Source organism: Podospora bellae-mahoneyi, chromosome 2 (assembly GCF_035222275.1).
Source record: "Podospora bellae-mahoneyi strain CBS 112042 chromosome 2, whole genome shotgun sequence".
Taxonomy (NCBI): domain Eukaryota; kingdom Fungi; phylum Ascomycota; class Sordariomycetes; order Sordariales; family Podosporaceae; genus Podospora; species Podospora bellae-mahoneyi.
The window spans coordinates 4,706,691-4,733,669 of record NC_085881.1 but is presented as its reverse complement, the minus strand read 5'-3'; the positions used below and the strand labels follow the sequence as shown (position 1 = coordinate 4,733,669).

Here is a 26,979-nt window from a genome sequence, read left to right as displayed (position 1 = left end):
CTTCCAGCCGTTGCCAGCCGGGCACCTTGACGAATATCCACTTTTGCTCTCCAAGACCGACAGGCGGCGGTCAGCTGCGCAATGACCATTGCACACCTGCCAGCTGTAGGGCCACGCTATTCTCTTTTTGTCATGCGCACAACTCTTAATTTCTCCTCTTCGCGAATTTCAAGCTTCGGTATCTCGACATCCCACGACAAAAAGTCCTTCGAGCATCAGCACCTTGCCGTCTCGACAAACCACATTCAAAATGTCTACCGCTGAGCTTGCGACGTCCTATGCGGCCTTGATCCTCGCCGATGACGGTGTTGAGATCACTGTAAGGAGAATCTTCTGGTGCCCCGCGCAATTCTGCGATTTACGGGGCGATTTGGGCGGAATGAGCGACTGACTTGCGAAATAGGCCGACAAGATCCAGACCATTATCAAGGCCGCCGGCATTGAGGATGTCGAGCCTATCTGGGCTTCCCTTTTCGCCAAGGTACGAAACACCGAGAACTACGCATTCCGAACGCGGGCATCCGGCCACGAGACGATTAGATGACTGACTTGGGTTGTTTTGCTGTGATACAGGCTCTCGAGGGCAAGGATGTGAAGGACCTTCTTTCCAACGTCGGCTCCGGTGGTGGTGCCGCCCCTGCCGCTGCTGGTGGCGCTGCTGCTGCCGCTGGCGGTGCTGCTGAGGCCGCTCCCGAGGAGGCCAAGGAGGAGGGTCAGTACTCCCACCCTGGGCTTCCGGCCCGATATGCTCTTGAATATGGTGCTAACAACTTGCTACAGAGAAGGAGGAGTCCGACGATGACATGGGCTTCGGTCTCTTCGACTAAACGGTCAATATCGGCAAGGCGTGTTTTTGACTCCTCGGGTTCCCTTTGTACTTCCAAAGCTTGCCTGGATCTTTTGCGACGGCGTATCGCATTCACGACCATTGGGATGGGTGCATTGATATCAAGGGTTCTGGTTCATCGGCGTAGCTTACACGGGAAATTGAGATGTGTTTAAGCAAAAGTGGGATGGGCTCGGTCTTGCGGCCTCTGGCAGTTTCATGGACTGCGGGCTCGACACCGATGGTACCTCAACAAGAGCCCTGATTCCACGGCAAGCTTGGTTGCGGCTTGGGCGGTTAGTTGAAGGACTACCCTCGCCACATCAAATGGGAATATGACAAGTCTGATGATCAAGCTTTGTGCGTGCTTGGCAGTGACTTTTCGAGCTTCCATGAATGTGAGATCAAGGGTACAAATTACGATTAACCTCAGTCTTAGGTTTGCGGAACTATGAGCCAATCTATCGACGACGAGAGCTTCGCCTTCGGAATACAACATCAACACGACGAGTACGAACCGATCAAGCCCTTCACCATCGCACTCCTATTCTAATCCACGATGTCGAATAGCCATCACTCGTCAGCTCTCCATGTCTAGATCGCAGTACCCCATAGCACGGCATGTCAAGGTCCCATCAACTGCCGCTTCCACTCTTGTCTATAGTATACGCTTCAGGCCACTTGATATCAAAAGAACGACGGTCACCTTGGTGTCATCCTTCTCCGACCATAGTCCCACAGTACATGAGGCTCTGCTTGGGATACCGGCTCACTTACAGTTGGTACAAGTATGGTCATGTAACGATAGAAGACTGGTCCATACATAGATTGGCCATAACTTACAAGACACCCAATCACGAGCCGTTTTAATACCTTGCCATGGCCCCTAACGGTCATGTATCGAGAAGCAAGCTCAGCCTCAGCCTAGTACTCACTCAGCCACCCGAGCCGCTCCGGGGTTGAAGAAGACGGTCATTCGGAGCTGAGGATCTGAGACCGAGAGACCCGATGGTCAAATCGGCCGGAGTAGAGCGGCCTCTTCTCATGGAGCAGTTGTGTTTCGTTTCGTGGATTTTATTGCCACGGCATCACACAAGTAGAGATTTCAACTCACAGCCTGTTTTTCGTGGAAGCGATATGTTAGTGAGTGAGACCCAAAAGGACGCTAAAAAAGACATCTTGGCATTGTAGCCTTGGCTTCACAGGCAGTGGGGCAGATGACGAAATATGTCTGACCCGCGCGGTTCTCACTTGCTGTGATTTTCTTTTGGGCCTCGACACATTGTCAGGCAAAGAGGCAGTCACTGCAGTATTCACGCAGGTATTTTGGAGATTCACTCTTGTGGGGATCAATCTTTTCATCCTGCAGAAGATGGAATGCATTGTTTGACTGCAAGTTTATTAGATGTAGGTATGTAAAGCCTCTGGACGAGAAGTCAACTGCAGCGCGGGGGAGGGGTAACTGACGGAACATCCCATCAGCTGCTCCTGTTGCGATGAACCTCCCGACGGGAATTTAACAGTCATCTCACCCCCCTTCACCGCCTGAACCACCTTTTCCCATATCACGACCGAGTCACAGGGCTGGGTTCATCCTGAGCTGCCGTTCGTTTTGCCGTCCCATGGTCGCAGTTCGAGTGAACTCATGTGGGGCCACCCGGTCAAACGAGGAACGCGCGTGGACCCAGAAGCTTCCAAGCCGGCACACACGATGCGATGAAGGTTCCAGGATGATGGACTCTCGCACCTCTCTCGATCATGTTGAATCTTGATTAGACTGGGTTCATGAGGTAATTCGTCTGGATTCCCAGGCAGTGTGACCAGACGGGTAGCACTGCTGCTAGAAATGCAGAGAAGGTGTGGCTGCATGGTGGTTTCATAGGCTGGGACTTGGTCATTGCTCTCGCAGTAGTTTCGATATTGGATCACATTAGATATCCCGCTGTGTGAGAACCTCTTGCTGTCGGCTTTGATGATGGAGGTGCGGTTGGATTTTTCTTCCGAGAAAAAGAAGAGAGGCTGGACTGGTCCAACTGGACATGAGAGCGGCGCAGGCCATTGAGAACACAGTCTCTTTCCACACTAGGCAGTCATATCTCACTCAACGAGGCCGCATTTTGTGACCGTCTTCTTCAGGACCCCGCTCTGCTCTCCCAACGGCGCATGGCGCAAAGTTTCGTTTCCGTTGTTTCGCACCGCCGCTTTCTTTTGCCTTCTTTTAGGAGAAGAGGATCATGGTATAGTCTGTTCGCATAGGCCGTTGCCCCTGACCAACATGGCGGAAGCGCCAACAAAGCTCGACCTGGGTTGCAGACCAACATCGGCATCTAAGAGATAGCTGGGAGAGCCTATCGTGTGATACATGGTCAAAGAGGGGAGAATGTCAGGTACACGGCCGAAATACCTCGCAAGAGAGCCCACAACTGCGCCTCGATTGGGTTTCCAGCGAATATTCCACGGTTTCCTTGCCCTGCGTAATAAGTCACTTTAGTTACAGTTGCTTACAGCGCCATAATGCATGCAGGTGTTGCAGGGCCAAGGTCTGGCTTCTCCCCCGTCGCTGACAAGGCATGCGCACTGCCCAGCCCCCAGTGCCCCCCCTCCATCTCCTTCCTTCGGTCCACATCCCACCTTGCGGGCTCGCTCTCTTATAGCAACAGCTCAGCCTTTTTCTTCCCACCCCGCCCTTCCTTTCCACTTGTTGGAAATCTCTCTGCAACTTTTCCACATTTTTGTTGTTAGTCTTTTCTTCTTTTTTCGTGATACCCACATCGCGAGTTTTGTTTCGTATCTCATACTACTACTCCCACTACTACCGCTACTACCCACCACTTGGGTGTGACCCAAAACCGACCCAAACTCGCCCACCATGCCCGAGGTGTACCGCGAGACCCGTTACGCCCGGGACACGTCGCCCTCCGACGATGAGGGCTACAAGAGAACCACAGTGCGTCGGTACAAAGTTGGACCGGTCTCAGTGGAGAAGACTGATCGGGTGGAGCGCGAGCGTGAGCGCGATGTCGAGGTCGTGGAGGAGGATCGCCGCAGCCGATATGGTGGCGGCAGCCGTGTAGGCCGGGATCGGGAGGACCACATCGAGGTCGACCGTCGGGTTGAGAGAGTGTACGTTCCCGAGCGTCCTCGCTCTGCCTTCGAGCCGTCGCCTCACAGCGCCACCTATGTAGAGCGCCGTGAGGTAATCGAGCGGGAGAGGGAGCGCGAGCCCAGAGACGACTTCATCCGGGTCGACCGGACCGAGTATCGCGATCGCGGCGGGGACAGGGACACTGTTGTGGAGCGGGAGCGCATTATCGAGCGGGAGCGGGATGACCGGGACTATGACCGGACCCGCACCGTGGTTGAGAGACAGGTTGTGGAGCGAGATGACCGGAACAACGAGTATTGGCGTCAGGATATCACCGACCGCCCCAAAGTTGTCTACGAGTCCAAGGAACTTGTCCGAGCCGAGCGCGATCGCGAAGATGCCTTCTCACCGAGGACTCCTCGTGACTGGGAACGCCGTTCATACTGGGATGAGGACAAGCAGACTGAAGTCCGAGTGGAGAGGAGAGTCGAGCACCGGGATTCCCACGGCGGTGAGGTTGTGGTAGAACGCCGGATTGAGGAGCGTGACCACCGTGACGACGACAGGTACAGCGGAGAGATTGAACGCTGGCGCAAGGAGACGGAATACTACGAACCCGTCGTCCAGCCTGCCCCCATCGTCATTCGCCAACGTGCCCCTGAGCAGAGAATCATTGTTCAGGAGGCGCCCCCACCGCCGCCTCTTGTCATCCGTGAACAGGCTCAAGAGACCAATGTGGCGATAGCCCGCATCCCCACTCGGGACGAGGAATATTATTATCGCCGGGAATCTCGCGAGCTCGGTCCTTTCCGTGGAGAACGTGAAGAATACGAGGTTGAACGCTATGGCGAGCCTCACCGCCACCACCATCATCACCACCACAGCCATAGCCGTCACAGCCATCATCATGACGGCTACAGCGATGCCGAGTCAGACAAAGAGGTATATGTTAGACGGAGAATCGTCAAGCGTGAGGAGTCGAGCAGTCCCCACAGGAAGCGCCACATTGCCGAAGGTGCTCTTGCTGGCGCAGGTATCTCTGCCATTCTAGCATCTCGCCGCAATGCCCAGGGTGAGCTTCCTGAGAAGCGTGGTCGGAAAGTCCTCGCTGGCGCTGCCCTGGGAGCCATCGGTACCGAGGTTGCCAGACGCGCTCACAGCGCCTACGAAGACAGGTATGGAGAAAAGGACAAGGAGATCATCATCAGGGAGCGCTCTCGGTCTCGGCATGGGCACTCGCGTTCGCGCTCTCGTTCGCGGTCACCTCACTCTAGGCTCAAGACAGGTCTTGGTATCGCCGCTGTGGCTCTCGCAGCTGCCGGCGCTGCCAAACTGTACCAGAGCAACAAGGTCGAAAAGGAGGAGATGGCCCGCGGACGCCCTGTCCACCGTGCTTCAAGCGACAGCTCCCGTTCCCCCAGCCGCAAGCGATCCAAAAGCGCAGCAGCCAAAGCCGGACTCGGCACTGCCGCCGCGGTTGGACTCGTCCAGCACTACCGCCACAAGAGAAGCAAGTCCCGCGATGGTAAGAGCCGCTCCCGATCTCGCCTGCGCACCGGCGCCGAGATGGTAGCCGCCGGTCTCGCCGCCGCCGGGGCCAAGAAGATGTACGACAAGCGACAGGACAAGAAGGAGGACGAGCGCGAGAAGGAGGCGCTGAAGCGTGAGCGCGAGCTCAGCGATGAAGAGCACTATGCGCGCGATGAGGAATCCTATCGCCGGCGCAGCAGAAGCAGAAGTTTACCTCGGTCCGGACCCACGTACCCCGACGCTGACCTTCCACCCACTGATCCTGAATTAGGCATGGTTGAGTACGGGGCGCACCCCCTGTATGCGAACCCGGCCCGTCCCCACGATCCTTACGGCGCGGCGATGGGACCGGCTGCCGCGGCAGCGGGGTATGAATCCGCGGCAGAGGAGGGCCGACACCGCGGACGGAGGAAGAGGGGCCACCGAAGACGATCGAGAGGCGATGATAGTGATTACTCGGCCGACAGCGAGCCCGAGACGGACAAGGAGAAGAAGAGGAGTGGCAGTAAGCTGAGAGACTTGGCTGCCGGAGCTGCTGCGGCTGGCGCTGCGGCCTTTGGCATCAAGAAGGTTCGTGATAGCAAGAAAGAGAAAGAAAAGGAAAAAGAAAGGGATAGAGATGAGAGAGACCGAGAGAGGGATCGTGAGAGAGACCGCGATAGGGACTGCGATAGGGATCGTAGCAGGAGAGATCGTGACGAAGACCGAGACCGTGACCGTGACAGGAACAGAGACCGATCTAGGGACAGGTCTAGGGACCGAAGCCGAGATAGGAGCTATGACCGTGACATCGAGCGGAGGAGGGAGCGGGAGAAGAGCCGGGGCAAAGAGCGGGACCAAAGACGTAAGTAGAACTGACTGTTTTTTCAGAAAGCTGACTTGGAACCATCTACTAACGTGACACCAAGGCTATGAGGAGGAGGACGACTACAGACGAACGCCATCTCCAGCCCATGCCTCGGGCGGATACTATCAACCACCGCCGCCGCCGCAGCCTGTAGTCAACAACGGCTTCACCAACCATCCCAACTACGTCTCGGACAACCTCCATCAGCAGCAGTACCAGCCCTACCGCCCACCTGACTACACCGGCTTTTCCCCTCAACCGCCTGGTGTCCCGCCCAACTCGGCAGCCACCAACAACGGCATGCCACCTCCCCCTCCACACCAGATGCCGCCGCCGCCAGCACCTCAAGGTCCGCCACCTAATCAACCCCCAGGCCCTGAACATGTGAGTAATGAAGCTTCTCATGTCGTTGGTCGTTCCATCCCAGCAACAGCTGCAGCTGCAGCCGCTGCCTATGCAGCCACCATCGCCACAAGCCCCCGCCCCAACGTAGAAGGCGACAAGAAGGGTGCGTCTGGTCTCGGTGTTTAGCCCTTTTGCCCCATTGATATTACAGACCATCCATGATATATACCCTGCCGTGTATCTTCACAATCTAGCTTTCCTGAATCACTAACTTTGATGTCTTTAGATGGTCTAAACCACAAGCTCACCCCCTTCTACTCCCCCCCAACATCCCCCATCATGACCCCCCAAACCGAAACCGACGACCCCAACGACGACATCCCCGGCACCCCTCGCACCGCCCGCTCGGTGGTCTTCATTCCCCTGTCCCCGAAATCCCAAGCCACCCTCCGCCGCCACCGCGAAGCCCAGGAAGCCGCAAGGTCAGGCGCAGAAGAGGACAGCGACATCACGCCTCCTTCTCCCCTCGATCCCACCACCAGCAGCGACGATGACAAAGCTCTTCGCAAGAAATCCAAAGCGGTATCAGATGACGATGATGAATCTGTCGTGGAGGAGCTGCCAGATCGGTTTGACGGCGAGGGGAGACCGCTTACCGCCCAGGGGTATGAAGACAGGCGGGGTGGGGTGCACTCTAGGAAGGGGTCGTTTGAGTACCGTAGCCCAAAGGGACCGAATGGGCTGAACATGATGGGTGATTGGGCTGTCAGCGGGACGGACAAGGAGACGGTGGAGAGGATTGTGCAAAATGTCACAGGAGTCTTGGAAGGGAAGGGGGGTTGGATGGGGTTGATTGGGGGTTTGCTAAGCGGCAATTTGTTGCAAGGTGGTCACGGTGAAGGAAGCGGTAGTCGGGATGGGAACAGGGATAGAGACAGAAAGGGCAAAGGTCGGGGTCACGATCGGAGTGAGGATGAGGGTGATGATGAGGACGATGATCGGTATAGAAGGCGGAAGAGGAGTGATAAGAGACAGACGGAGGATGAGCGGGGGGAGAGCAGTCGGGGGACCAAAAAGGGGCGTCACGATTCTCACGATTACGACCATGATGACGATGATTATTACGGTGATGAAGATCGAAAGCGGAGGAGGAGTAGGAGGAGTAGTAGGCGATATCACAGGGATGATGATGACAGTGATGATCGGGAGAGGAGGAATCGGTGATGACTTTTGATGACTTTGCGTTTTGGCTTTTTTATTGTTTTTTTTTTTTTTTTTTTTTTTGCCGTTGTGTTTACGTCTTGGTTTCTTATACGTGTTGTTTTGTTGATTTGATGTTTTTTATCTTTGGCTCGATATATCAATGTCTGTTGTTTACGTTAGATATGACTTTGCTTATTTTGTCTTTATGGAAACGGATCACAACTCAGGGGTAATACACACACATATATGACTGAAATATCCTGATCTCTTGTCTGCTGTTACGTCCATGTAATACATTGTAATGCCACATATTTATATAAAGATGAAACCCATCTAGTTTCCGCTCTCTCGCTGTTGGTGGAAGAAAAAAAAAGAAACCGCCTTTACCAAAAATATATCATCATAACTCCTCATGCTCCCGCTCCTGCTCCCTGTCCTCATGCAAAACAACCTTTTCTGGCCTGCCGCTATCCTTGTGCAGATCCACCCCGTTCTTTTGCCTGTACTTTTGGAACAGCGCCCACAGCTCCTTCTCCATCCCGCTCTCCATCTGGTCTGGCAAGATAACCGTGTACTCGACGTAGAGGTTGCCAAACTGGGTCTTGTGGTAGACGCTGTCCCCGTCCTCGTCCCAGATGGGCATACCCTCCCCTGGCACCGTCTCGACGTGGCCGGGCTGAATGATCTCCCCTCTCTTGCGCCCTAACCGTACGATATGCCCGTCCAGGTGTGTGAGATTTCTAGTCCAGTCGCCCATCCAGGCCTCCCGGACAGACAGCACCTCCTTCCAGTAGAGATCATTGCCCTTGCGCCTAAAGAACACACCATCTACATGGTCCGGGTTGTCCTCCTCCAGACTGGGCTCCTTCTCAACAAGAGTAACCAGCAAATCACCAGCCACCCAGTCCGGGCTCTCGTCGGCCTCGTTCTCATACGCGATCCGCACCCCATTAGCCATGCCCCGTTCAATAGTAACCGACACAGGAGTAGGCTTGCGAACAACCCGCTCGCCACCGCAAGCCTTGCACTTGTGCTTGATGGACTTGCCCCTCCCACCGCAGTGATCGCACTGCATCTGCACCTGGGTGACCATCCCGGGCGCGATCTGGTGCCTCACCAATCTGACACCCTGCCCGTTGCAGGCATGACATTTATGCACCACCTTATCCGCCGCACCGGTCCCCTCGCACTCGTCGCAGATTTGCTGCTTGTCCCACTGGAACTCTGTCGTTTTCCCATTGTAAAAGTCTCGCAGGGCGATGCCGACCTTGAGCTCGAGGTTGGGGCCGCGGCGCTCCCCAGGTCGGTTGCCAAAGTGGCCGCTGCCGCCGAAGAAGCGGGAGAAGAGGTCGAAGGGGTCGTGACCGCCGCCCTGCCCGCCGTTTTGCTTGCGCTGCTTGTAGGCGTCGTAGCCGATCTGGTCGTACATGGAGCGTGACTCTTGGTCGGAGAGCGCCTCGTAGGCTTCGGAGACGAGGACGAACTTCTCGTGGGCCGTGTCGTCACCCCTGTTTTTTTCAAGGTCAGCATTGGCTGCGCAATGGCTGAGGCTCACGGAGAGAGACGTACGGGTTCTTGTCTGGGTGGTATTTCTTGCTTAGTTGCCTGTAGGCAGACTTGATCTGCTTCTCCGTTGCGTCCTTGCCGACACCGAGGACCTGTGACACCAAATGTTAGTTTATAAACTTGCGACGGGGAGACAGAACGGCATAAACGGACCTTGTAGTAATCCTCGCCCATGACAACTTGCGCAAAGGCAAGCAGCCCCAAAAGGAGCCCCTTGCCGAACCTCATCTTGACCGTATGTGTCGCGTGTGTCCCCTGCTGTGGGAGTCTGCGGGTGTACTTGGGTGATAGCTTCAGGGGATTGCGCGCGAGGGCGCCGGCGTGGTGAATAGGTGAACCAAGTCTGAAACGAGTGACAAGTGGCCGAACGTGTCCTGATATAAAAAATTCAAGGGAGAAATCAGACGGTGGTTGCGACGAAATTTCGTTGGCGCTCCCAAGAGTAAAGTACACTTATACAGAATCCCAGGGTGGCACCCATCAGCTCGCGGCACGGCGCAAGAAGAGCTTCCAATGCAGACAGAGTGGCCATTGGGAACATGTAAATCTTATCGTGCGAGTCTGATTGGGCACGCACCAGTTATCTTCTTATCGCTGGCACTCCCTGGTCTCGAACTTTAACCCTAACCCGCATCCTGGCAAATATCGGCCAAGTCTTTGGGGTACAAAGGGAGGAGGGAAAAAGGAGAACCCCTGAGGCTTCTGTTTCCTGCCTGGTGCGATGTACAGCTTGATTGGACAGGCTGAAGCGTGTATAAGCCGCCCTACTACTGTATAAGAGTATATATATGGACCAAACACACCCCTACCCCTCAGTACGTCCCTTTCCCTCCCAGCTCAGCTCACTTCTCGATCATTAACTTTTCCCATAGACACCTCTCTCAAATTGAACCATTCCAAGTGAACACCACCACCACCACCACCATGCCCGTCATGAAGCAAGAATACTCCCTCTGGGACATCCTCGCCTCCCTCCTCTTCCCCCAAAAGTTCATCCTCCTTTCCCTCACCTTCCTCCCCCGAACCATCCTCTCCCAACCTTCCCTCCTCCTCCCTTGGAACCTTCCCCTCCTCAAATCCCTCTGGTTCACCCGCTTCTGGTCCTTCGTCGGCCCCCAAGTCAGAGAAAACTCCTCCGCCCTCGTCATCCCCCTTTTATCAGGGCACATCTCCAGGGGCATCACCCACCCATCCCCAATCCATCCCCCCCTATCCGGCACAGTCCTCGAGATAGGCCCCGGTTCGGGAATGTGGCTCCCCACCCTTTCGCAAATCCCCTCCATCACCCAGATCTACGGCGTCGAGCCGAACGAGGGAAACGCCGCTTCCCTGCGCCAAACGGTCAAAACTGCCGGGTTGGAAGGGAGATACAATGTCATCCCCGTCGGGATCGAGGACCTCGAGGCGGTGGCGCATATCGAAAAGGAGAGCGTGGACAGCGTCATGACCGTCATGTGCCTCTGCTCGATCCCCGAGCCGCAAAAGAACATCAAGATGTTGTACGAGTACCTCAAGCCAGACGGGAAGTGGTACGTGTACGAGCACGTCAAGACTTTTGACGGGGAGCTGCCGGGGCAAGGGAAGCCCTGGGAACCCAAGCAGCCAAAGTGGCTGGGGTGGTATCAGTGTATGTCTTCCTTTTTTGTCTAACAATCATCTCAAAAGCATCACTGACCCTGAGATAAACAGCCTTTATGAACATTTTCTGGCCTCACTTCGTGGGCGGCTGTGAGATGTGCAGAGATACATCCAAGTACCTCCTCCAAGACGCGGGCCCGTGGCAAGAAGTCGATCTGGCCCAACCGGCCAACTCGCCTTGGTTCCAGACCATGCCACACATCATTGGTGTCTTGACAAAGTAGGCTATAAGTAGACAAGAAGCCTGGAACAAATGGAAAAACACGCAAGGCTCGTGTATATAACTGCCAGATCATGAATATATTTGTTCATCGCAACACCGCCCTTATTTGCGTCACAAAAGCAATCGGCTTCAGTAGTAAAAAAACCATCGTTTTTTGTCAGAGCGGAAACAAAGCCCATGCAAGATAGCTACCCTATTGGTACCTGCTGGCTGTGTGAAAAAAAAAAACTCTTCTAAGAAATAGCCCCAGAAGATCAAGAGCTCAAGTTGACGGAAACTCTCAGAAAGATTCCATCCAAAATCCCCAAAGACCATATTCCCATAGAGATGTAGGAAGCAGTGAATTACCAGCCGCCGTCATCGGCAGAAAGGGCAGCGTTGTCGAAGCCGCCATCGCCTCCGCCAAAGCCACCATCACCACCGCCAAAACCACCGTCACCACCACCAAAACCGCCGCTGTCCTCATCCAAGACCAAGGGGTTCGGACAGCGAACCTTGGTGTGACCCTTCTGGTGGCAGTTTTGGCACTCGACACGAGACCCTGTTCGAGAGATTGTCAGCAAGCACGTCATCGATAGGTCGAGAAACGACATCAACTTACAGTCACGAGGCTTGGGGCACTCCTTTGAGAAGTGACCCATCTCATCGCAGTTGCGGCACTGCACATTATCCATGTTCTTGGGTTCTGTGCATTCCTTGGACATGTGGCCCTCTTGGCCACAATTCCGGCAGCCACGAGGACCAGCTGACGGGCAGTCCTTCGAAAAGTGGCCAGCTAACACAGGAACCAGTCAGTCCAAGATCATGAGCTTCAAGGAACACACATGGGCCGTGATGACTTACTCCCGTTGCACTTGCGGCATTCGACACCCTGGGCGGAGCGAGGCTCGGGGCATTCAGCCACGGGATGGCCAGGCTGTCCACAGTTCTTGCAGGCGAACTTGTCCACGCGAGGAGTCGGGCCTTCAGTCAATGTTAGCTAGCTCTCTGCATCACATACCCAGCGAGACCAAAATTTACAGTCGCGGACACGATGGCCGACCTCGTCACAGTTGTAGCACTTGACCTGGATTCGCTCGTTTTCACGCTTGTCCTCCTTGCAGTGTTTAGAGATATGACCAAGCTGGTCGCAGTTGCGACACTTGGGCAAACCACCAGCAACGAGCTCGCCAGCGTCAGCCAGGCGCTCCATGCGCTCCTCTTCAGTCTCGGGCCAACCCTCACGCTCGCGGGGGCGAGCGGGGTTGGGGGAGAAACGGTACGACACCGTGTATTTCTTCCCAAGATTTCCCTGCAGATCCATATTGGTCAGGGTAGAGATGGTGGGTCTCTCGAGGGCGATGAGCCAAACCCCGAGGTCATGACCACGGAAGGCCGACTCGAGCTGCTGATAAGTGCAGTCAGGCTGTGACTTCACGTAAATCTGAACTGCAGCCTTAAGGTCGTCAATGTCGCGCTCGGCGACAGCAGTCTTGATCAACTCCCAAGCTTCCTCAGTTGTCTTGTCGGGAATTTCGCTGCGGTCCACCTTGCGAGCATTCTCGCAAGCAGAGATGGTGTGGCCTGGACGCAAGGAGTTAGCATTCAATGTCATTGTCAATCACTCAGGCAGCAACAGCCTACCCTCTTTGCCACAGTTCTTGCAAAGCATTGGCCCGGCATCGGGACACTCCTTGCGAAGGTGTTCCGTTGAACCGCACGCGTTGCAGGTCATGGGACCAGCAGTGGGACAATCCTTGCTGTAGTGACCTTCGTCACCGCAGCGGCGGCAAGCACCAAAAGGCTTGCGCGGGTTGGGGCAATCAGCCTTGTTGTGACTGATGATATGTTAGGGATGATGTCTGCTGGAAATAGGAGGGTGATCAAGAAGGACTTACCCGGTCTCGCCGCGGTGCTCGCCGTCGCCGCCAAAGGGGGCAGTATCGCCAAAACCGCCGTTGCCAGAGGTGGCAGCACCGCGGAAGCCGTCATCGCCAAAGCCATTGCCGCCATTGTTGTTGGAAGCAGAACCTTTGCCCCAATCGTCACCGCCGCTGGCGGGAGTGGGGTTGCCCCAGTTATCGTTCCCGTGGTCCCAAGACATTTTGGCGACGGGTCAACTTGGTAGTACTGATGAAGGTGATGTGTTTCTGAAGTCGAGAGTTCTAGGGTTTCCTTGAAGTCAGTCGGTCGGTCAATTGTAGAGGTTGTTGGAAAAACTGGAAAAAGCCGCTCGACCGACCTGATATGCCGTGGGTCGAGGTATGGTAGAAGAGGCAGAGCAGACGAGGTTTGGGAAATGAGGCCGTTGCCTTGGTTGGGCCAGGAAGGAAAGGCTGGGAAGTGTGTATGGAAGGAGAGGGGAGAGGAGAGTCTTACCTGTGTTGAAGTCTTGGGCGTGGCTGGTTGCTTCTTGTTGTATACAACAAGAAGCAGAGCGAGAAGTACTCAAGGAAGTCGACAATAAATACTTCAGGCTGATGGTCAAACAAAGCCGAAGTGGTATTCTCGGCGTTGAATAATCGGTCAGAGGGTGCGGACCCGTGACGATGTCGCCGGTTTCAAAGTTGGAGAGGTGTTGGTTTGTGTGGGAAGAAAAGAGGGACACGCAGGTCGCCGAGAATAAATACCTACCTGGAAAGAATTTAGACTGTGTGCCCTGCGTTCGTTCTACGATTCCAAACGGAAGGAGCAGCTCGCCTTTTGTGTGTTGATGTAGGCCTGGAGCTACCGACGAGGAAGGAAGGCACTGCTCAGCAACTGGGCCATGGGTGAAAAGCGACCACAACCTGAGAAAAACAACACCACCCGATTAATAGGTTGATACGGTAGAGTCACCCAAGAAATCCTTGGCAAAGCCAGTGTGTTGTACTGTTGCTTATCATCTTTGGTAAGGTCTGTTTGTTACGGAATTGGCGGTTGTCAGCTTGGAAAAGGGGCCGTTGTTTACTTTGAATCAGGGGGTGCGCACAGACCATATCAGCAACAGCAGGTTTGGTTTTCATGCGAGACTTGTTGAATTCCATACACGCAGCTCGAAAAAGCTGATAACAAACTGGAAATACCGGGCAGCACAAGTGGGCAAAGGTTTGGAGATAAGGGAAGTCACTTCGTTTGTTGGATTAGAGCATTAATCAATCGGACATGGGGCTGCATGCCTGACTCCTTTGGCTGTCTGTTTGCCTTCCCATGCACGTACTCCTCAATTCTCCATGGGTAGACTATTATAGAGTGAAAGACACTTTTCATGCCATTCTATTAGCATAACTAGCCAAAGGAAGCAGATAAATAAACCACACAACCTTGAGATATTTATCTAAGAAAATCACCCACTGACAGCCAGATCCTCATTCAAAAATCAAGAACAACACAGCTAGCTTGGTGCAGCCCGCAAATACTCGCATCCATTTACAACTTCGCCCTCCCTTCCTTCTTTTGCATGGTCTCGGCCACGATGCGTCTCTGGATCTTGCCAGTCGCAGTCTTGGGCATGACATCAGTGAAATAGACCTTCTTGGGAATCTTGAACTTGACCAGCTTGTCCCCAACCCACTTCTTCACATCCTCATCGCTCAACTTCCGGCCTGGCTTGAGAACGATGGCAACACCAATGTCCTGGCCATACATCTCATCCGGAATAGCGAAACTCACAGCTTCCGAGACGGCTGGGTTCCGTGTAAGAACATTGTCCAACTCGATGGGCGAGATCTTCTCGCCGCCCTTGTTGATGAGCTCCTTGATACGACCTGTGATCACGACATAGCCATCCTCATCCAGCTTGCCCTGGTCGCCAGTTCGGAAGTAGCCACTGGCTGTAAAAGCAGTCTTGTTGGCTTCGGGGTTGTTGAGGTAGCCAGACGTAACATTTTCGCCGCGAATGGAAATCTCTCCCTCAGTGCCCTGTGGCACTTTGTTTCCTGCATCGTCAAGAATGACGACTTCGACACCCTGACCGATACCCACAGTCCCGGGCTTTCTCTTTGCAGGAGGAAGAGGATTAGATGTCATTTGATGAGCGGCCTCCGTCATGGCATACGCTTCGAGCACGGGGGCATTGTAAGTCTTCTCAAGAGCATGGAAAACTGTCGGGGAAAGGGGAGACGAGCATGACCGGATAAAGCGGATCTTTGGGAGGGGGTTCGGGGTGGGGTGCTTGAGAAGGATCTGGTGGATGGTAGGCACAGCAGTGTACCAATTCGCCTTGTGGGTGATGAAGTCTTGCCAGAATTCAGTAGCAGAGAACTTGCTTGGCACCACCATGGAACCACCCGAAAGAAGAGGAGCCAAGAGACCGCAGAGGAGACCGTGGACGTGGAAGAGGGGCATGACCAGCATGGTCCGGTCCGCGTCAGTCAACTGGTATGTTTGCTGGATGTTTCTCATCGTTCTGGTCAGGTTGCGGTGGGAGAGAGGGACAACCTTAGGCCGAGAGGTGGTGCCACTTGTGTGAAGGACCAAGGCAATGTCATCTGGCTGTGGCTTCAACAGCGGTTGTTGCCCCTTGCCATTCAACTGCCCAAATTCCTTGACATCCAGCGCGACCTCCTTCTTTTGGTCATCCCAATAGCTCTCAGCGATGGCAGCGTTGAACTTCTGGGCGGCCTTGACGGCAGGCGCACCTTTCTGGTAGGCGCCCTTGGGAACCAAAACAATAGCTGACTTGACATCCTCAATATAGAACTCAAACTCCTCTTGCTTGTAGGCTGGGTTCAGCGGTGCAGCAATGCCACGCTGCCATGAAGCAGCGAGAAAAGAGACGATGAATTCGTACGAGTTAACCGTGGCGATAGACACAGGGGACCCATGAGTGATGCCGATGGCAGCAAGCTTCTGCTGGAACGACAGCACCTCAGCCAGGAGGTCCTTGTATGTCATCACCAGAGGGCTGGGCTTGGATGGCACAATTACAGCCACGGCATCGCTGGCCCCATTGATGGCTGATTGGAGGGTAGACATTGTGGGTATTGTTGAAGTGTGTGTCTCCTTTGTGTCGTGATTCGGCCAAAGTGTGTTATAGCGGGAATTGAGGTGTGCGCCAATGGTGTTACCTAGAAGATGGAAGGGTATCACAGTGCTGGCCGATTGAGAGGCTTTTGGAAATGTACAAAAGTGGCAAGTACATGAATTGATGGGATCTTCAGAATGAGGTAAAAGTTCCAGCTTTTTGAATGAATAGCAAGAGGCGTCGATCTGTGCCCCCCGTCACTGCCCTCCTATCCGTAAACGGCGGCGCTACCGCATTGTGTCATCGGAGCTGCGACAACTTGAGACGAGTGGGTCCAACAGAGCTGTGCCGAACGCCGTGAGCTTCAGCGATGGAAGTCATCTTGATGGCAGGTTCAACACGTATAAGACCAGGAACTGGTGTTTTGTAGAGAAACATCAGTGTTTAAGGTACAGAACTTCCCGAGACATACCGTACTCCTCTAGCATGTCTCAGAAGCGGTCTCATACCGACTTGTCCCTGTTAACTCACTACTGGTTGTGCGTTGAGAGGTTGCATCTGATTGGTTCGTGGCGATATCGCACTGCCAGGGCCATGAAGTTGAAGAGTGAGAGGCGAATGAGAGCCCCTTTTGAGGCTTTGCTGTTAGCAACGGCAATTCATGATTCAAAAGAATGCCATGGAAATATTTACCGAGATCCGAGCGAAGTTCAAGTTGTGAAGTGGTCTTTATAGGTCTGAGGGGAAACATGGAACCCTAACCCTCTCTACCTTTTGAGAGGACTTAAAGGATGGTCCAAGGCCCTGTACACCCTTGCTGATAAGATAAGAAATCGGAAGTGTTGTTGCCTCTCAGATCATCACCATCAACCAAAAGGCATCGACAATGGCTTCCAACAAACGATACGCCTTTGTGCCTATGGACGAAGGCCATTCCGCGCCACCCAAAGAGCGGAAGCGCGATCGGTCACGGTCTCCGAAGCGGCGCAGGCGACGAGATGGCGACGAATCGCCACGACATCGACGGTCCAAATCTCCACGAGAAAGAGGCAGCGAAAGAGACAGTGACAGGAGGGAAAGGGACGGAGAGAGCGGTTCTAAAATAAGACGCGGTCATACCGGACGCGACGACTCCAAAATAAGCGACTTGCGCCTCAAGTCACGCCTCGACTACCTGGCCAAGAGAGAAACAGAGAAGCTGGCGCTGCTCCGAAAACAGGTCGCGGAAGAGACAGCTGAGTTGCGGTCTGGGGTACGGCTATCGGAACGGGAAAAAGCAGACTTCGCCAAAAATCGGGAAATCCTACGGCTGGCCGAGGAGCGATTGCGCATCGACGACTACCAAGACGGCTACCGTCTACCTGACCAATATGGGGCCGATAGCAAGAAGAAGGAGGAGGCGCTGAACAGGCGCCATGTGGAGAGGGATCAGTTCGGAAACGAGAAGCACATCACCGAGTACGAAGAATGGGAACGAGAACAAACCGTCAAGGCAAAGGCGCAAATCCAGAGCCGGGAACGTGAGGAGGAGGAGGGCAAGTACGACTTCTTGCTGGACGAAGATAACATTGCGTTTGTTCGCGATGCGGCCGCAAAGCTCGCCCAGCCTAGTGACGGTTTGACCCAGGAGCAGAGGGTACTCAAGGCCCGGATCGAGGCAGCGGAACGGGCGCATATGTCCATCCAAGAGGTCCGGAAGAGCCTCCCCGTATACGCCTATCGTGAGGCTTTTCTGGACGCCATCAAAGAATACCAGGTTCTGATTCTTGTCGGTGAGACTGGTTCAGGAAAGACCACGCAAATACCCCAGTACCTTCACGAGGCAGGTTACACTAACGAAGGGATGAAGGTTGCCTGTACGCAACCTCGTCGTGTTGCGGCCATGAGTGTTGCTGCTCGTGTCGCTGACGAGATGGGCGTGAAGGTGGGCAGGGAGGTTGGATACTCGATCCGTTTCGAAGACTGTACCAGCGAGAAGACTATTCTCAAATACATGACGGATGGTATGCTTCTGAGGGAGATGGTAACATCACCGACATTAGAAGGGTACTCGGCCATTATCATCGACGAGGCCCACGAAAGAACGGTCCATACCGATATTCTGTTGGCTTTGATCAAGGATCTCACCAGAGCAAGACCAGAGCTGAAGCTCATTATCTCGTCAGCTACCCTCAATGCTGAGAAGTTCAGCGGTTATTTCGACGGAGCGCCCATCTTCAACGTTCCCGGCAGAGTCCATCCCGTGGAGGTCTACTACACAGAAAAGCCCGAAGCCAACTATGTGGAAGCCAGCATTGCCACAGTCTTTCAACTGCACGCGACGCAACCCGAAGGCGACATTCTCGTGTTCCTTACAGGTCAAGAAGAAATTGACCATGCCTGCGAGCAGGTTACAGAGATCAAGCGGCAGCTAGGGAGCCGAGTGCCCGAAATCATCGCGTTACCAATCTATGCCAACATGCCTTCAGAACTACAAGCCAAGATTTTTGAACCAACGCCACCGAAAGCAAGAAAGGTGGTGTTTTCCACGAATATTGCCGAAACCTCGCTGACAATTGATGGCATCGTCTATGTCATTGACTCGGGTTATGCCAAAGAGAACACCTTTAGCCCAGTCGGTACGACTGGTCAGTCAACGTTGGCTGTCGTGCCCTGCTCTCGAGCTGCCGCCAACCAGCGTATGGGTCGTGCTGGTCGTGTCCGCCCAGGAAAATGCTTCCGTCTTTACACCAGGTTTGCCTACTTGTCCGAAATGGACGAATCGCCAACTCCTGAGATTCAAAGGACGTCGCTCTCCAGTGTGGTTCTGCAACTCAAGGCTTTAGGTATCGATGATCTCCTCAATTTTGACTTCCTCGACCCCCCACCAACCGAGCTTCTCATCAAGTCTCTCAACCTTCTCTATGCCCTTGGAGCACTCAACTCCGCTGGCGCCTTGACACGTGTTGGTCGGCAAATGGGCGAGTTCCCAGCTGAACCTATGCTTGCCAAGGCACTCATCGCGGCCACCGCTGAAGAGTGTGTCTCGGAGGTTCTCACCATTGTCGCAATGCTCGGCGAGGTAGCAACCCTTTTCTTCCGGCCCAAGGACAAGGCGGTCCACGCCGATTCTGCCAGGGCGCGGTTCACTGTCAAGGACGGTGGTGACCACCTGACTCTGCTCAATGTCTACAACCAATGGGTAGACTCGGAATACTCTCCCATCTGGGCAAAGGAAAACTTCCTCACGCAGCGAAGTTTGACCAGAGCCCGTGATGTCCGAGACCAGCTCGCCAAACTGTGCGATCGAGTGCTCGAAGGGTCCGAATCATCTTGCGGTGGGATATCCAACATGAACCCGATTCTTCGAGCTCTAACGTCGGCCTTCTTCTTGAACGCGGCTAGGTTGAACCGCAGTGGTGACGGGTACAGGACGCTGAAGAACAACATGACGGTATACGTGCACCCGAGCAGTGTCGTCAGGGGTATTGATCCGCCACCAAGGGTCATTATTTACCACGAGTTGGTGGTGACGAGCAAGGAGTTTGTGAGGAGTGTCATCCCCATTGACCCCAAGTGGCTTACAGAGTTTGGAGGGCATTACTATGACAAGAAAGACGTGGAAGCCATGGAAGGCAAGAAGGTCCCGAAGCAGAGGTCCTAAGAATAGTTGAGGTTTGAGTAGGATGAATAAGGATATTTTTGAGCGATGACATATATTTTTATGGACTCTCTACGTCCTTAATACAATTTCCCTTGCATCATAACAATTTTGCATGTATGGGACTTCATTGCGGTTGATTCATAGGTTCAGAACAAGCATACTTAAAAGAGGCACGTATACTCCGTACTCCCAGGGCCTCCACTAAAAGAGTAGCAGCTGGACCCACTATTTTGGCACCTCAATGGCCATCTCCAATTGTTTGCTGCATCCACGTTGGCCTCGCGTGCAAGGCTGAGCATCAACTTTCACAACGAACCACTTCGACATAGGTCCATCAAGATGTCAGCACCACCACCGCTGCGTCCTAGCGGGGGCGGAATGTCCCTATATGCCAACTTACTTGATCCAGTCGGCGACAGCAGCTCCAGCCCCGCGCTTGCATCCAAAGATCAGAACGAGTCCAAAGACAACAATGCGCCTCCCCCGAAGAAGGCGATAGATCCAGGTGTGTCCTCTGCGCAGACTCAGCTTTGTATTCTTGCTAACCTATGGAACAGCTCTACGCTTTCAGCCTATGCTCCGCCGACCACAAGTCAACAGACCAACAGCGAAACCGAAACCATCCTTTCCCAAAGCTCCCCCCGCTGTCCCCTCAGCATCAGCATCACCAGGTGCCCCAGCAGCAGCAGCAGCGCAACCACCACAGCGAAGCACATTGGCCGACTGGGCAGCAACAGAGGAAGATGAATACCTCTACAGCGCCTCCAACGAGAAGCGTCAGCGTGGCGGCAGGAGGAAAAAGAAGAAAAAGGCCGACGAAAGGGAACAAACAAACTGGGACGAGACCTACGACCCCGCCCGCCCAACCAACGTAGAAGAATACCTCCGAAGCGATGAACGAATACGGGAAGTAAGAGAGTGGAAGGAAATCCTCTACGCCCACAGACGCAAGTCACGAAGCCAGGATCGCTACACTGACGAGGACGAAGACGAGCCAGACCGCAGAGGAATGGGCATGAACAGCCAGTTCGCACCCTCTACCTCGTTCAACTTTGCACCGCCGCCCATGTCACCCCCAAGAACAGCAGCAAGTATACCAGACGACGCAACCGGTGACGACGCGTACGCCCGCCGTTTGGCCTTGTCACAACAACAACAACAACAACAACAACAACAACAACAACAACAACAACAACAACAACAACCCCCTCCACCACCGCCCGATTCCAGCCCCTTACCACCACCTCCCCCCACCGACACCGCAACCATATCTCGTGCTCCCGTCCGATACTCACCACCACCACCCCCAACCGACCCAGAAGCAATGGACCTCGACTCCGACCCCGAAGAACACGAAGGCGTAGATTACGCCTCCATCAACGTGGTCGGCTCCCTTCCACAAAAGACCCGTGGCAAAGCCTTTGCAACCAAGCTAATGTCCAAATACGGCTGGACAGCCGGCACCGGCCTCGGCGCCTCCTCCTCCGGCATCACCTCCGCCCTGTCCGTCCAGCCTCTCAAACGCAAGAAGAAATCCGACGCGGAAGGCGGTGGCTTCCGGGATCCGGCTGCTGCTCAGGGGCGCATCATTGCCCCCAAGTCACTTTCCACTCCCTCACAGCCGCAACAAGACAACAACAACAACAACAACAACAATAACAACGCCGGGCAAAAGATCAGCAGGGTAGTGGTGCTAAGGGATATGCTCCTCAACATTCCCAACCTGGCCGCTGAAGTTGAGGCTGGGCTGGGGCAGGAGATAGGGGAGGAGTGCGGGGAAAAGTATGGGAGGGTGGAGAGGCTGTTTATTGATCAGAGTGAAAGGCTGGGGGAGAACAAGAGGGTGTATATCCAGTTTGTGGAGGAGGTTTCGGCTTTGAGGGTAAGTGTCACCTGCAATAACACACTAAACGTTCGATCGTGTTGCTGACAAGACATAATATCACAGGCAGTCAACGCCCTCGAAGGAAGAATCTTCAATGGAAACACCATTCGGGCTGGGTTCTACGACGCGGAAAAGTTTGAGGAAGGCGTTTATGAGAAGTAGATACTTGGCTGCATAGAGAAAGGAATGGTAGTTTCTTTTTTTTTTTTTGGGGGGGGGGGGGGGGGTGGGGAACATCTCTCGGTGTAAATAAATTTAGGTAGAGGTGGTCGTGGATGGAAAACCAAAGACCACACGAGAGACAATATTTCTACTTTGGTCAAGTTCCAAAACAGCAATTATCTGGAGACACTTGGGTGTCTCCAGATATACAACGCAGTAGTACCGAAACCAACGAGCAAATATGTATATAGGGAGAGGGCTGTGCTGTTAGACTGCTTATTCCTATCGTTCCCCAAGACAGAAAGAGACCGTGATAGTGGCGGAAAAGGACATGAACATGAGACATCCTTTCCCAAAAAATACCATGTCACAGTTGAACACAAGTACGCAACAGACCAAGTCCAAAACTCAACAGACAATCATCATATTCGCTTTTAACCCTACAATACGACACCAGCAACACGGCTCGCGGCCCCCATCGATATTACAACGTGTAAGAGATTTCATACAAATAAACAAAACGCCGCTAGAACCAGTCAAAAATCATAGAGCGATGTTTATCCTCTTCCCCACCCATCACCCAGTTATTATGTTTCCTTATTCTCCACAGCCCACACTACAACCGAATCTCCTGTCCAACACCTCTCTACTCAACCATCCTCCTTCCACTTGGCCGCGTTCTCGTTTCCTAGCCCCCGATAAAACTCTGCGTCGAGTTCTACCAGGGGACTGCTCTCATGACTTCGTTGATTGCGCGAAAGGGGGCCAATAAAACTTCACAGGCGAGGGAGAGGAAACGAGGAACGTTCGTCAAAAGGAAAGAGCATGTTGGTAAGAGTATTAAGTCTAGTAATCCCTGCGCGTGATATGGGTGTGTGATGCAAATGCGCTCAGCCACGATTAATCGGCAACATAAACTCCAGATTTGTCGTTCCTTGTTCGTAAATCAGACATTGCTCTTCCCGTCTTAGAGAGCCACGGCGAAACCGGCAAGGGCGATGATGGCGAAGAGGCCGGTGTTGAGGGCCATGCCGACGGCACCGTTGTCCTTGTCATCACTGCCGCCACTGCCGTCGTTGCCAGAAGTGCTGCCGTCGGTATCCTCGTTGGCCTGGGTGTTGTTGCTAGTGCAGTCGTAGCCACCGGCGATGACACCGTTGCCGCCCTGGTTCTGAGGAGCGAGCTTGTCGAAGGCCTTGCAAGACTCGGAAATGTCGGCGGAAGAAGAGGCGTCGAAAGTACCACGGACGGTGTCGAGAGCGGGCATCTCAACACTAAATTCCATCATGTTAGTGGCTGTCCAGCAAACTTTCAACATTTCAAAACTTACGACTCGAAGTTGCCACGGAGCAAGACGGCACCACCAATAGACTTGAGCTTGGGGAAGCCAGTGAGCTCATCGAGGTTGGTGTTGTTGGCAATGGTCAGACCACCAGCAATGGCCTCAAGCTTGGGGAAGGTGGCGTTGGTGAGCTTGGCGTTACCAATGAAGGAGATATCACCGGAGCTGGTGGCAGTAAGGTTGGGGGCGGAGAAGGACTGGAAGAAGTTGGAGCCGAAGCGAGCGCTGCCGTTGACAGTCTTGAGGGAGGGAACGGAGAAGGTGGTGACGTTGTTGATGTCGAGCTCAACAGCCCAGACGAGGTTAGGGAGCTCAACCTCGAGACCGATGCCGCCAATACCGTTGGAAGCAAGAACAAGGTTCTTGCTCAAGGTGCGAAGGTTGCTGGAGAACTTGGACAGACGGGCGTTGTTGTCAAGCTTGAGGTTGGCAACGTTGCCGAGGTCGAGAGCATCGAGATTCCTGAGGGAGGTGATGCTGATTCTGATGTCGTCGACCTTGTTGACGGGGCCGAGGGTGACAGACTCGATGTTGGTGACGGTGTCCCACTCGATCTCCTTGGCAGCAGTGAGCTTAGACATGCTTACGGAGGTGAGCTTGGTGACATTCTTCAGCTGGAACTTGCCGCCAATGGTGGCGAGGTCGCTGCTCTGGAGGGTCTCGATGATGCCATTGTCGGCCACCTTAAGGTCGCCAGTGATCTCACCAGGGCCAGAGAGATCAATGCTGGGGCCGGCGCTGCGTCCAATAACTACGCTACCGCGGACCGTTCTGCAGCTCGCAAGCCCAGTAGCATCGGCCTGGCTGTTGATGGTTGTTGTGCCTCCGGAGATGGAGCAGGTGCCGCTTTGGGCTGGTGTCATAGCATGTCAGTCACTTCGTCATGGCTTCACGAGATGTTCGCATCATGAACTCACCAGCGGCAGAGCCAATTGCCACGAAGGCAGGGAGGAGGTTCTTGACGAGCATTTTGCTGAGTCTGAGTAAATGGGATCGATGTCAGCAATGGCTCGTGGGTTGAATGTCTGAAGATGAATAAAAAGTGCGTTGGGTGTGCAGTGATATCAGAAGTAGTGCTACAATGCTTGTGTTGTTCTCGGGGGAAACCAGTCCAAAAAAGTTTGATGATTCACAGCTCGAGTTGTGGGAAGGAAAACTGAGAGGCGGGCAATTGGATCAAGATGGTCCACGCAAAGCGGGCCTGGCGCGCAAAGCAGATGTCTTTCCTTCCGCTGATCAACTGTGAAGCAGCTCCTCCTCTCGGGTGTCTTGTCGGATTCAGGATTTTCTGGTGAAAGCAGCAGGTACACAGTGGGATGTGAGGGAGACGAGTCAAGAACACCCCTTCTATTGGAACGCACCTCTTTCTTCAATGGCGTCGCGGGATACCGGAATGTCTTAGTTGATTAGTGGCGCGGGAGGATGGACGCGACGCGGGATTCGGTTTTGGTTGGTGAGAAAGTCGTGATGAGGGATAGAAAGAGTGAGCGAGAGGACTCTTTCTAATCAACGACGATGGGAGAAATATTGACAGTAACGAATGTATGAAGTGAAGAAGGACCTTCAAAATGACGGGAGGAAAAAAGGTGTGATGAGGGAAGGAGAGAGAAAGGCGTGGCTTGAGAAAAGTAGAATCCAAGGGGCAGAAAAGACAGGCACGTCGGCACCAGAAACATGCGAGGAAGGGGCAAATGGAGCTAAATTATTGCAGGTACGCTAGCCATGTTACGGGCACGCCCCTGCAACAACACCACCACAAGAAGCTGAAAGGTGGGGTGTGCGCATGCACCGCCAGCATCGACAGGACCTGAGTGGTTCACCGCGACAGCACAGGTCTCCACTTGGATCTGGATCTGCTTCACCACGGCAATGGGCGAGACTTGGCATATTTTGGGCTCCTCATGATAATCTCAAGCTGTCATTGTTTGTCTGATTCTGTCTATGTTCTTGTTGGTGACCAAGAAAGTTGAGTTGAGGCCTCAGGCGTGGACATAACCGTGTCACGTCCGGGGGTTGAGGTGGGCCAGGATTCCAAGGAATCACCAGTCGGGCGCCCTGGAAGCTCGTCCAACTTCCAAGCTCGGCCGAGCTGCCTGCTTTTTTTTTTTGAGCGTCTGGCGACGTCGATGGAGGGCTTGGCTCGACAGGGGCCGGGGTACCAATCTCGCAGGAATTAGGAAAATGGGACTCGCCGGGATCTCAAGATTTGGCCAAGTTCTCCCTGCCATCAATGCTGTCTCCTGGGTCTTCTGATCACGAAGCGGTCAACTTCGGCCCGTCCGATTTCATAGCCCTTTTCCCTATGAACATGGCCACCGGGCAACGGGCAGCAAGCAAACAAGACCACAGATCAAAGGAAAAGACGGACACTCGACAACACAACGTCTCTGCGTTGCATTGTGTAGCCGTGATTGCAGCACTAGCTCGGCCGCCAGAGAATGCGGAGGAGGAGGAGCTTCTTCAGGTTCTGAGCAGCGACGTCAACGAAGCTTACACTGATCGGTACCTGTCCAGCCCGCGGCGGTATGACGTCGGGCACGGGCATGAGCACAAAGAACCACAAGAACGACCGAAAACAACCATTTGGTCTGTTCTCTGTTCCGGCACGTGGTTCTTTTGTCTGAGGGATCCCGCCCGCATCGGTTACAATCTTCTACCAACCGGCGCCCGAACCTCCGGATACCGGTATTTGTGGCCATCTGTACGGATAGTAACAGGCAGGGAGGCGACTGATGACAGGAAAAGTCTGGTGTTTTGATCAGGCTTCTGGAAAGGAAGGAAACGGCCATTTCAGGATACGAAAATTGCGAATTTCAATTGGCCAATGTCGCACTCAAGCGAGAGAGACACAACTCCACCCTGCAATTCAAAATCAGGGAGCGTGATCAGCATGGAACACAACACACAAGAATGGTCATATCCTGCCTTTTTTGCATTTCAACATACCATCACCCAAAAGGTCTCGAGTCGTTTAATTCGTCCGCGTGGAAAACCACCATGGGCGTCACGGCGACGGCACATTTTCATCCCGTTGTCCTTGCCTGCGGACGGGAACACTGTGCCGTGGCTGGCTGCTGCGTTGTTATCTTGATCCGCGCTGGTGAAATGTGAACGTATATGGCCACACCCAGCCGTTCGATATCCGTTTCTAGAGCGCCCCCTTTTTGCTGTTGATGGACCGTGCACGACAACCACCAATCATTCGATCCAGAGGTTCTCGATGTCCAACACACGGGGGTTTCCCTTTTCTCGATTGGGGGTTTGCAGATGCGACATGAAACAAGTCACAGAAAGAACGAGATAAACAAGCTTACGCAAGCTGGGCGTTTGAACAACAAGGCTGACGACAATCGTGAGTCTTTGATCTTGATGTTGGAATCCGTATCGTTGAAGATCGTGTAAACCGAGCTACGGCGTACATATGGCACATTTTGTGCGAGTGTCCAGCGCCACAGGGGAACATTTCCGGTGCCTATCTCGCATTATTTGAGACCTCATTTTTACAAGAAGAGACGACAATTGTTTGTGACAGGTCGAGGCCAGGGTCGGGCCATTTGCCGCCGCCGTCTGTAGCACCGACTGAGCCTCGCATTGGCATGCTGCCACAATATCTTGGCAACGGTTTTGATAATGGGCGAAATGTCAGATCTCCTGTGACGTTGCTTTAAGGTCTGGGACATGTACGAATTAGGTTTGGGGATTTTTGCGACAATCCACACTGAACATGACATCAATATGCGGGGAAAGACATACGTGTGGG

The 26,979-nt window shown here is 53.8% G+C and overlaps 9 protein-coding genes across 9 annotated transcripts; 5 read left to right on the top strand and 4 right to left on the bottom strand.

The window, feature by feature from the left end:
* The first annotated feature begins 106 nt into the window (after positions 1-106).
* Positions 107-1,354, top strand: ALTA12 (60S acidic ribosomal protein P1). The gene is made up of 5 exons (XM_062877042.1): positions 107-319; positions 404-481; positions 574-712; positions 781-1,186; positions 1,266-1,354. The coding sequence occupies exons 1-4, from the start codon at positions 251-253 to the stop codon at positions 825-827; spliced, it is 333 nt and encodes a 110-aa protein (XP_062735696.1). The 5' UTR covers positions 107-250; the 3' UTR covers positions 828-1,186; positions 1,266-1,354.
* Positions 1,355-2,715: 1,361 nt separating this feature from the next.
* On the top strand, positions 2,716-8,092 carry QC761_213070 (uncharacterized protein). The gene is made up of 3 exons (XM_062877041.1): positions 2,716-6,285; positions 6,350-6,676; positions 6,920-8,092. Exons 1-3 carry the CDS (start codon positions 3,696-3,698, stop codon positions 7,855-7,857), a joined length of 3,855 nt encoding a protein of 1,284 aa, XP_062735695.1. The 5' UTR covers positions 2,716-3,695; the 3' UTR covers positions 7,858-8,092.
* On the bottom strand, positions 7,993-9,945 carry SCJ1 (DnaJ-related protein scj1). Its single transcript, XM_062877040.1, has 3 exons — positions 9,556-9,945; positions 9,406-9,494; positions 7,993-9,344 (listed from the first exon to the last, which is right to left on the bottom strand). Exons 1-3 carry the CDS (start codon positions 9,628-9,630, stop codon positions 8,237-8,239), a joined length of 1,272 nt encoding a protein of 423 aa, XP_062735694.1. The 5' UTR covers positions 9,631-9,945; the 3' UTR covers positions 7,993-8,236.
* A 107-nt stretch (positions 9,946-10,052) lies between these two features.
* On the top strand, positions 10,053-11,365 carry QC761_213050 (uncharacterized protein). Its single transcript, XM_062877039.1, has 2 exons — positions 10,053-11,029; positions 11,092-11,365. The coding sequence occupies exons 1-2, from the start codon at positions 10,327-10,329 to the stop codon at positions 11,262-11,264; spliced, it is 876 nt and encodes a 291-aa protein (XP_062735693.1). The 5' UTR covers positions 10,053-10,326; the 3' UTR covers positions 11,265-11,365.
* Positions 11,366-11,413: 48 nt separating this feature from the next.
* Positions 11,414-13,857, bottom strand: QC761_213040 (uncharacterized protein). The gene is made up of 6 exons (XM_062877038.1): positions 13,141-13,857; positions 12,887-13,080; positions 12,284-12,826; positions 12,107-12,226; positions 11,865-12,038; positions 11,414-11,804 (listed from the first exon to the last, which is right to left on the bottom strand). Exons 1-6 carry the CDS (start codon positions 13,344-13,346, stop codon positions 11,608-11,610), a joined length of 1,434 nt encoding a protein of 477 aa, XP_062735692.1. The 5' UTR covers positions 13,347-13,857; the 3' UTR covers positions 11,414-11,607.
* A 793-nt stretch (positions 13,858-14,650) lies between these two features.
* Positions 14,651-16,198, bottom strand: QC761_213030 (uncharacterized protein; the record flags this gene model as incomplete). The annotated part of the gene is made up of 1 exon (XM_062877037.1): positions 14,651-16,198. One exon carries the CDS (start codon positions 16,196-16,198, stop codon positions 14,651-14,653), a length of 1,548 nt encoding a protein of 515 aa, XP_062735691.1.
* An 875-nt stretch (positions 16,199-17,073) lies between these two features.
* On the top strand, positions 17,074-19,830 carry QC761_213020 (uncharacterized protein; the record flags this gene model as incomplete). Its single annotated transcript, XM_062877036.1, has 1 exon — positions 17,074-19,830. The coding sequence occupies one exon, from the start codon at positions 17,074-17,076 to the stop codon at positions 19,828-19,830; it is 2,757 nt and encodes a 918-aa protein (XP_062735690.1).
* Positions 19,831-20,169: 339 nt separating this feature from the next.
* QC761_213010 (uncharacterized protein) lies at positions 20,170-21,877 on the top strand (the record flags this gene model as incomplete). The annotated part of the gene is made up of 4 exons (XM_062877035.1): positions 20,170-20,335; positions 20,388-21,017; positions 21,048-21,712; positions 21,779-21,877. 4 exons carry the CDS (start codon positions 20,170-20,172, stop codon positions 21,875-21,877), a joined length of 1,560 nt encoding a protein of 519 aa, XP_062735689.1.
* Positions 21,878-22,255: 378 nt separating this feature from the next.
* Positions 22,256-25,636, bottom strand: ecm33 (cell wall protein Ecm33). The gene is made up of 4 exons (XM_062877034.1): positions 24,581-25,636; positions 24,137-24,198; positions 23,208-24,072; positions 22,256-23,151 (listed from the first exon to the last, which is right to left on the bottom strand). Exons 2-4 carry the CDS (start codon positions 24,186-24,188, stop codon positions 22,845-22,847), a joined length of 1,224 nt encoding a protein of 407 aa, XP_062735688.1. The 5' UTR covers positions 24,189-24,198; positions 24,581-25,636; the 3' UTR covers positions 22,256-22,844.
* Positions 25,637-26,979: the final 1,343 nt, after the last annotated feature.

Coding starts and splice junctions, on each gene's coding strand:
- ecm33 (XM_062877034.1), bottom strand. CDS start 24,188: ATGCTCGTCAAGAACCTCCTCCCTGCCTTCGTGGCAATTGGCTCTGCC. Junction 24,073..24,136: donor GGCAATTGGCTCTGCCGCTG/GTGAGTTCATGA, acceptor CTATGACACCAG/CCCAAAGCGGCACCTGCTCC. Junction 23,152..23,207: donor CTCCGTGGCAACTTCGAGTC/GTAAGTTTTGAA, acceptor GATGGAATTTAG/TGTTGAGATGCCCGCTCTCG.
- SCJ1 (XM_062877040.1), bottom strand. CDS start 9,630: ATGAGGTTCGGCAAGGGGCTCCTTTTGGGGCTGCTTGCCTTTGCGCAA. Junction 9,495..9,555: donor TGGGCGAGGATTACTACAAG/GTCCGTTTATGC, acceptor TTGGTGTCACAG/GTCCTCGGTGTCGGCAAGGA. Junction 9,345..9,405: donor TACCACCCAGACAAGAACCC/GTACGTCTCTCT, acceptor TGAAAAAAACAG/GGGTGACGACACGGCCCACG.
- QC761_213070 (XM_062877041.1), top strand. CDS start 3,696: ATGCCCGAGGTGTACCGCGAGACCCGTTACGCCCGGGACACGTCGCCC. Junction 6,286..6,349: donor CAAAGAGCGGGACCAAAGAC/GTAAGTAGAACT, acceptor CGTGACACCAAG/GCTATGAGGAGGAGGACGAC. Junction 6,677..6,919: donor CCCAGGCCCTGAACATGTGA/GTAATGAAGCTT, acceptor TGATGTCTTTAG/ATGGTCTAAACCACAAGCTC.
- QC761_213050 (XM_062877039.1), top strand. CDS start 10,327: ATGCCCGTCATGAAGCAAGAATACTCCCTCTGGGACATCCTCGCCTCC. Junction 11,030..11,091: donor GTGGCTGGGGTGGTATCAGT/GTATGTCTTCCT, acceptor TGAGATAAACAG/CCTTTATGAACATTTTCTGG.
- ALTA12 (XM_062877042.1), top strand. CDS start 251: ATGTCTACCGCTGAGCTTGCGACGTCCTATGCGGCCTTGATCCTCGCC. Junction 320..403: donor ATGACGGTGTTGAGATCACT/GTAAGGAGAATC, acceptor CTTGCGAAATAG/GCCGACAAGATCCAGACCAT. Junction 482..573: donor GGGCTTCCCTTTTCGCCAAG/GTACGAAACACC, acceptor GCTGTGATACAG/GCTCTCGAGGGCAAGGATGT.
- QC761_213040 (XM_062877038.1), bottom strand. CDS start 13,346: ATGTCTTGGGACCACGGGAACGATAACTGGGGCAACCCCACTCCCGCC. Junction 13,081..13,140: donor GAGCACCGCGGCGAGACCGG/GTAAGTCCTTCT, acceptor ACATATCATCAG/TCACAACAAGGCTGATTGCC. Junction 11,805..11,864: donor GTGCCCCAAGCCTCGTGACT/GTAAGTTGATGT, acceptor TCTCTCGAACAG/GGTCTCGTGTCGAGTGCCAA.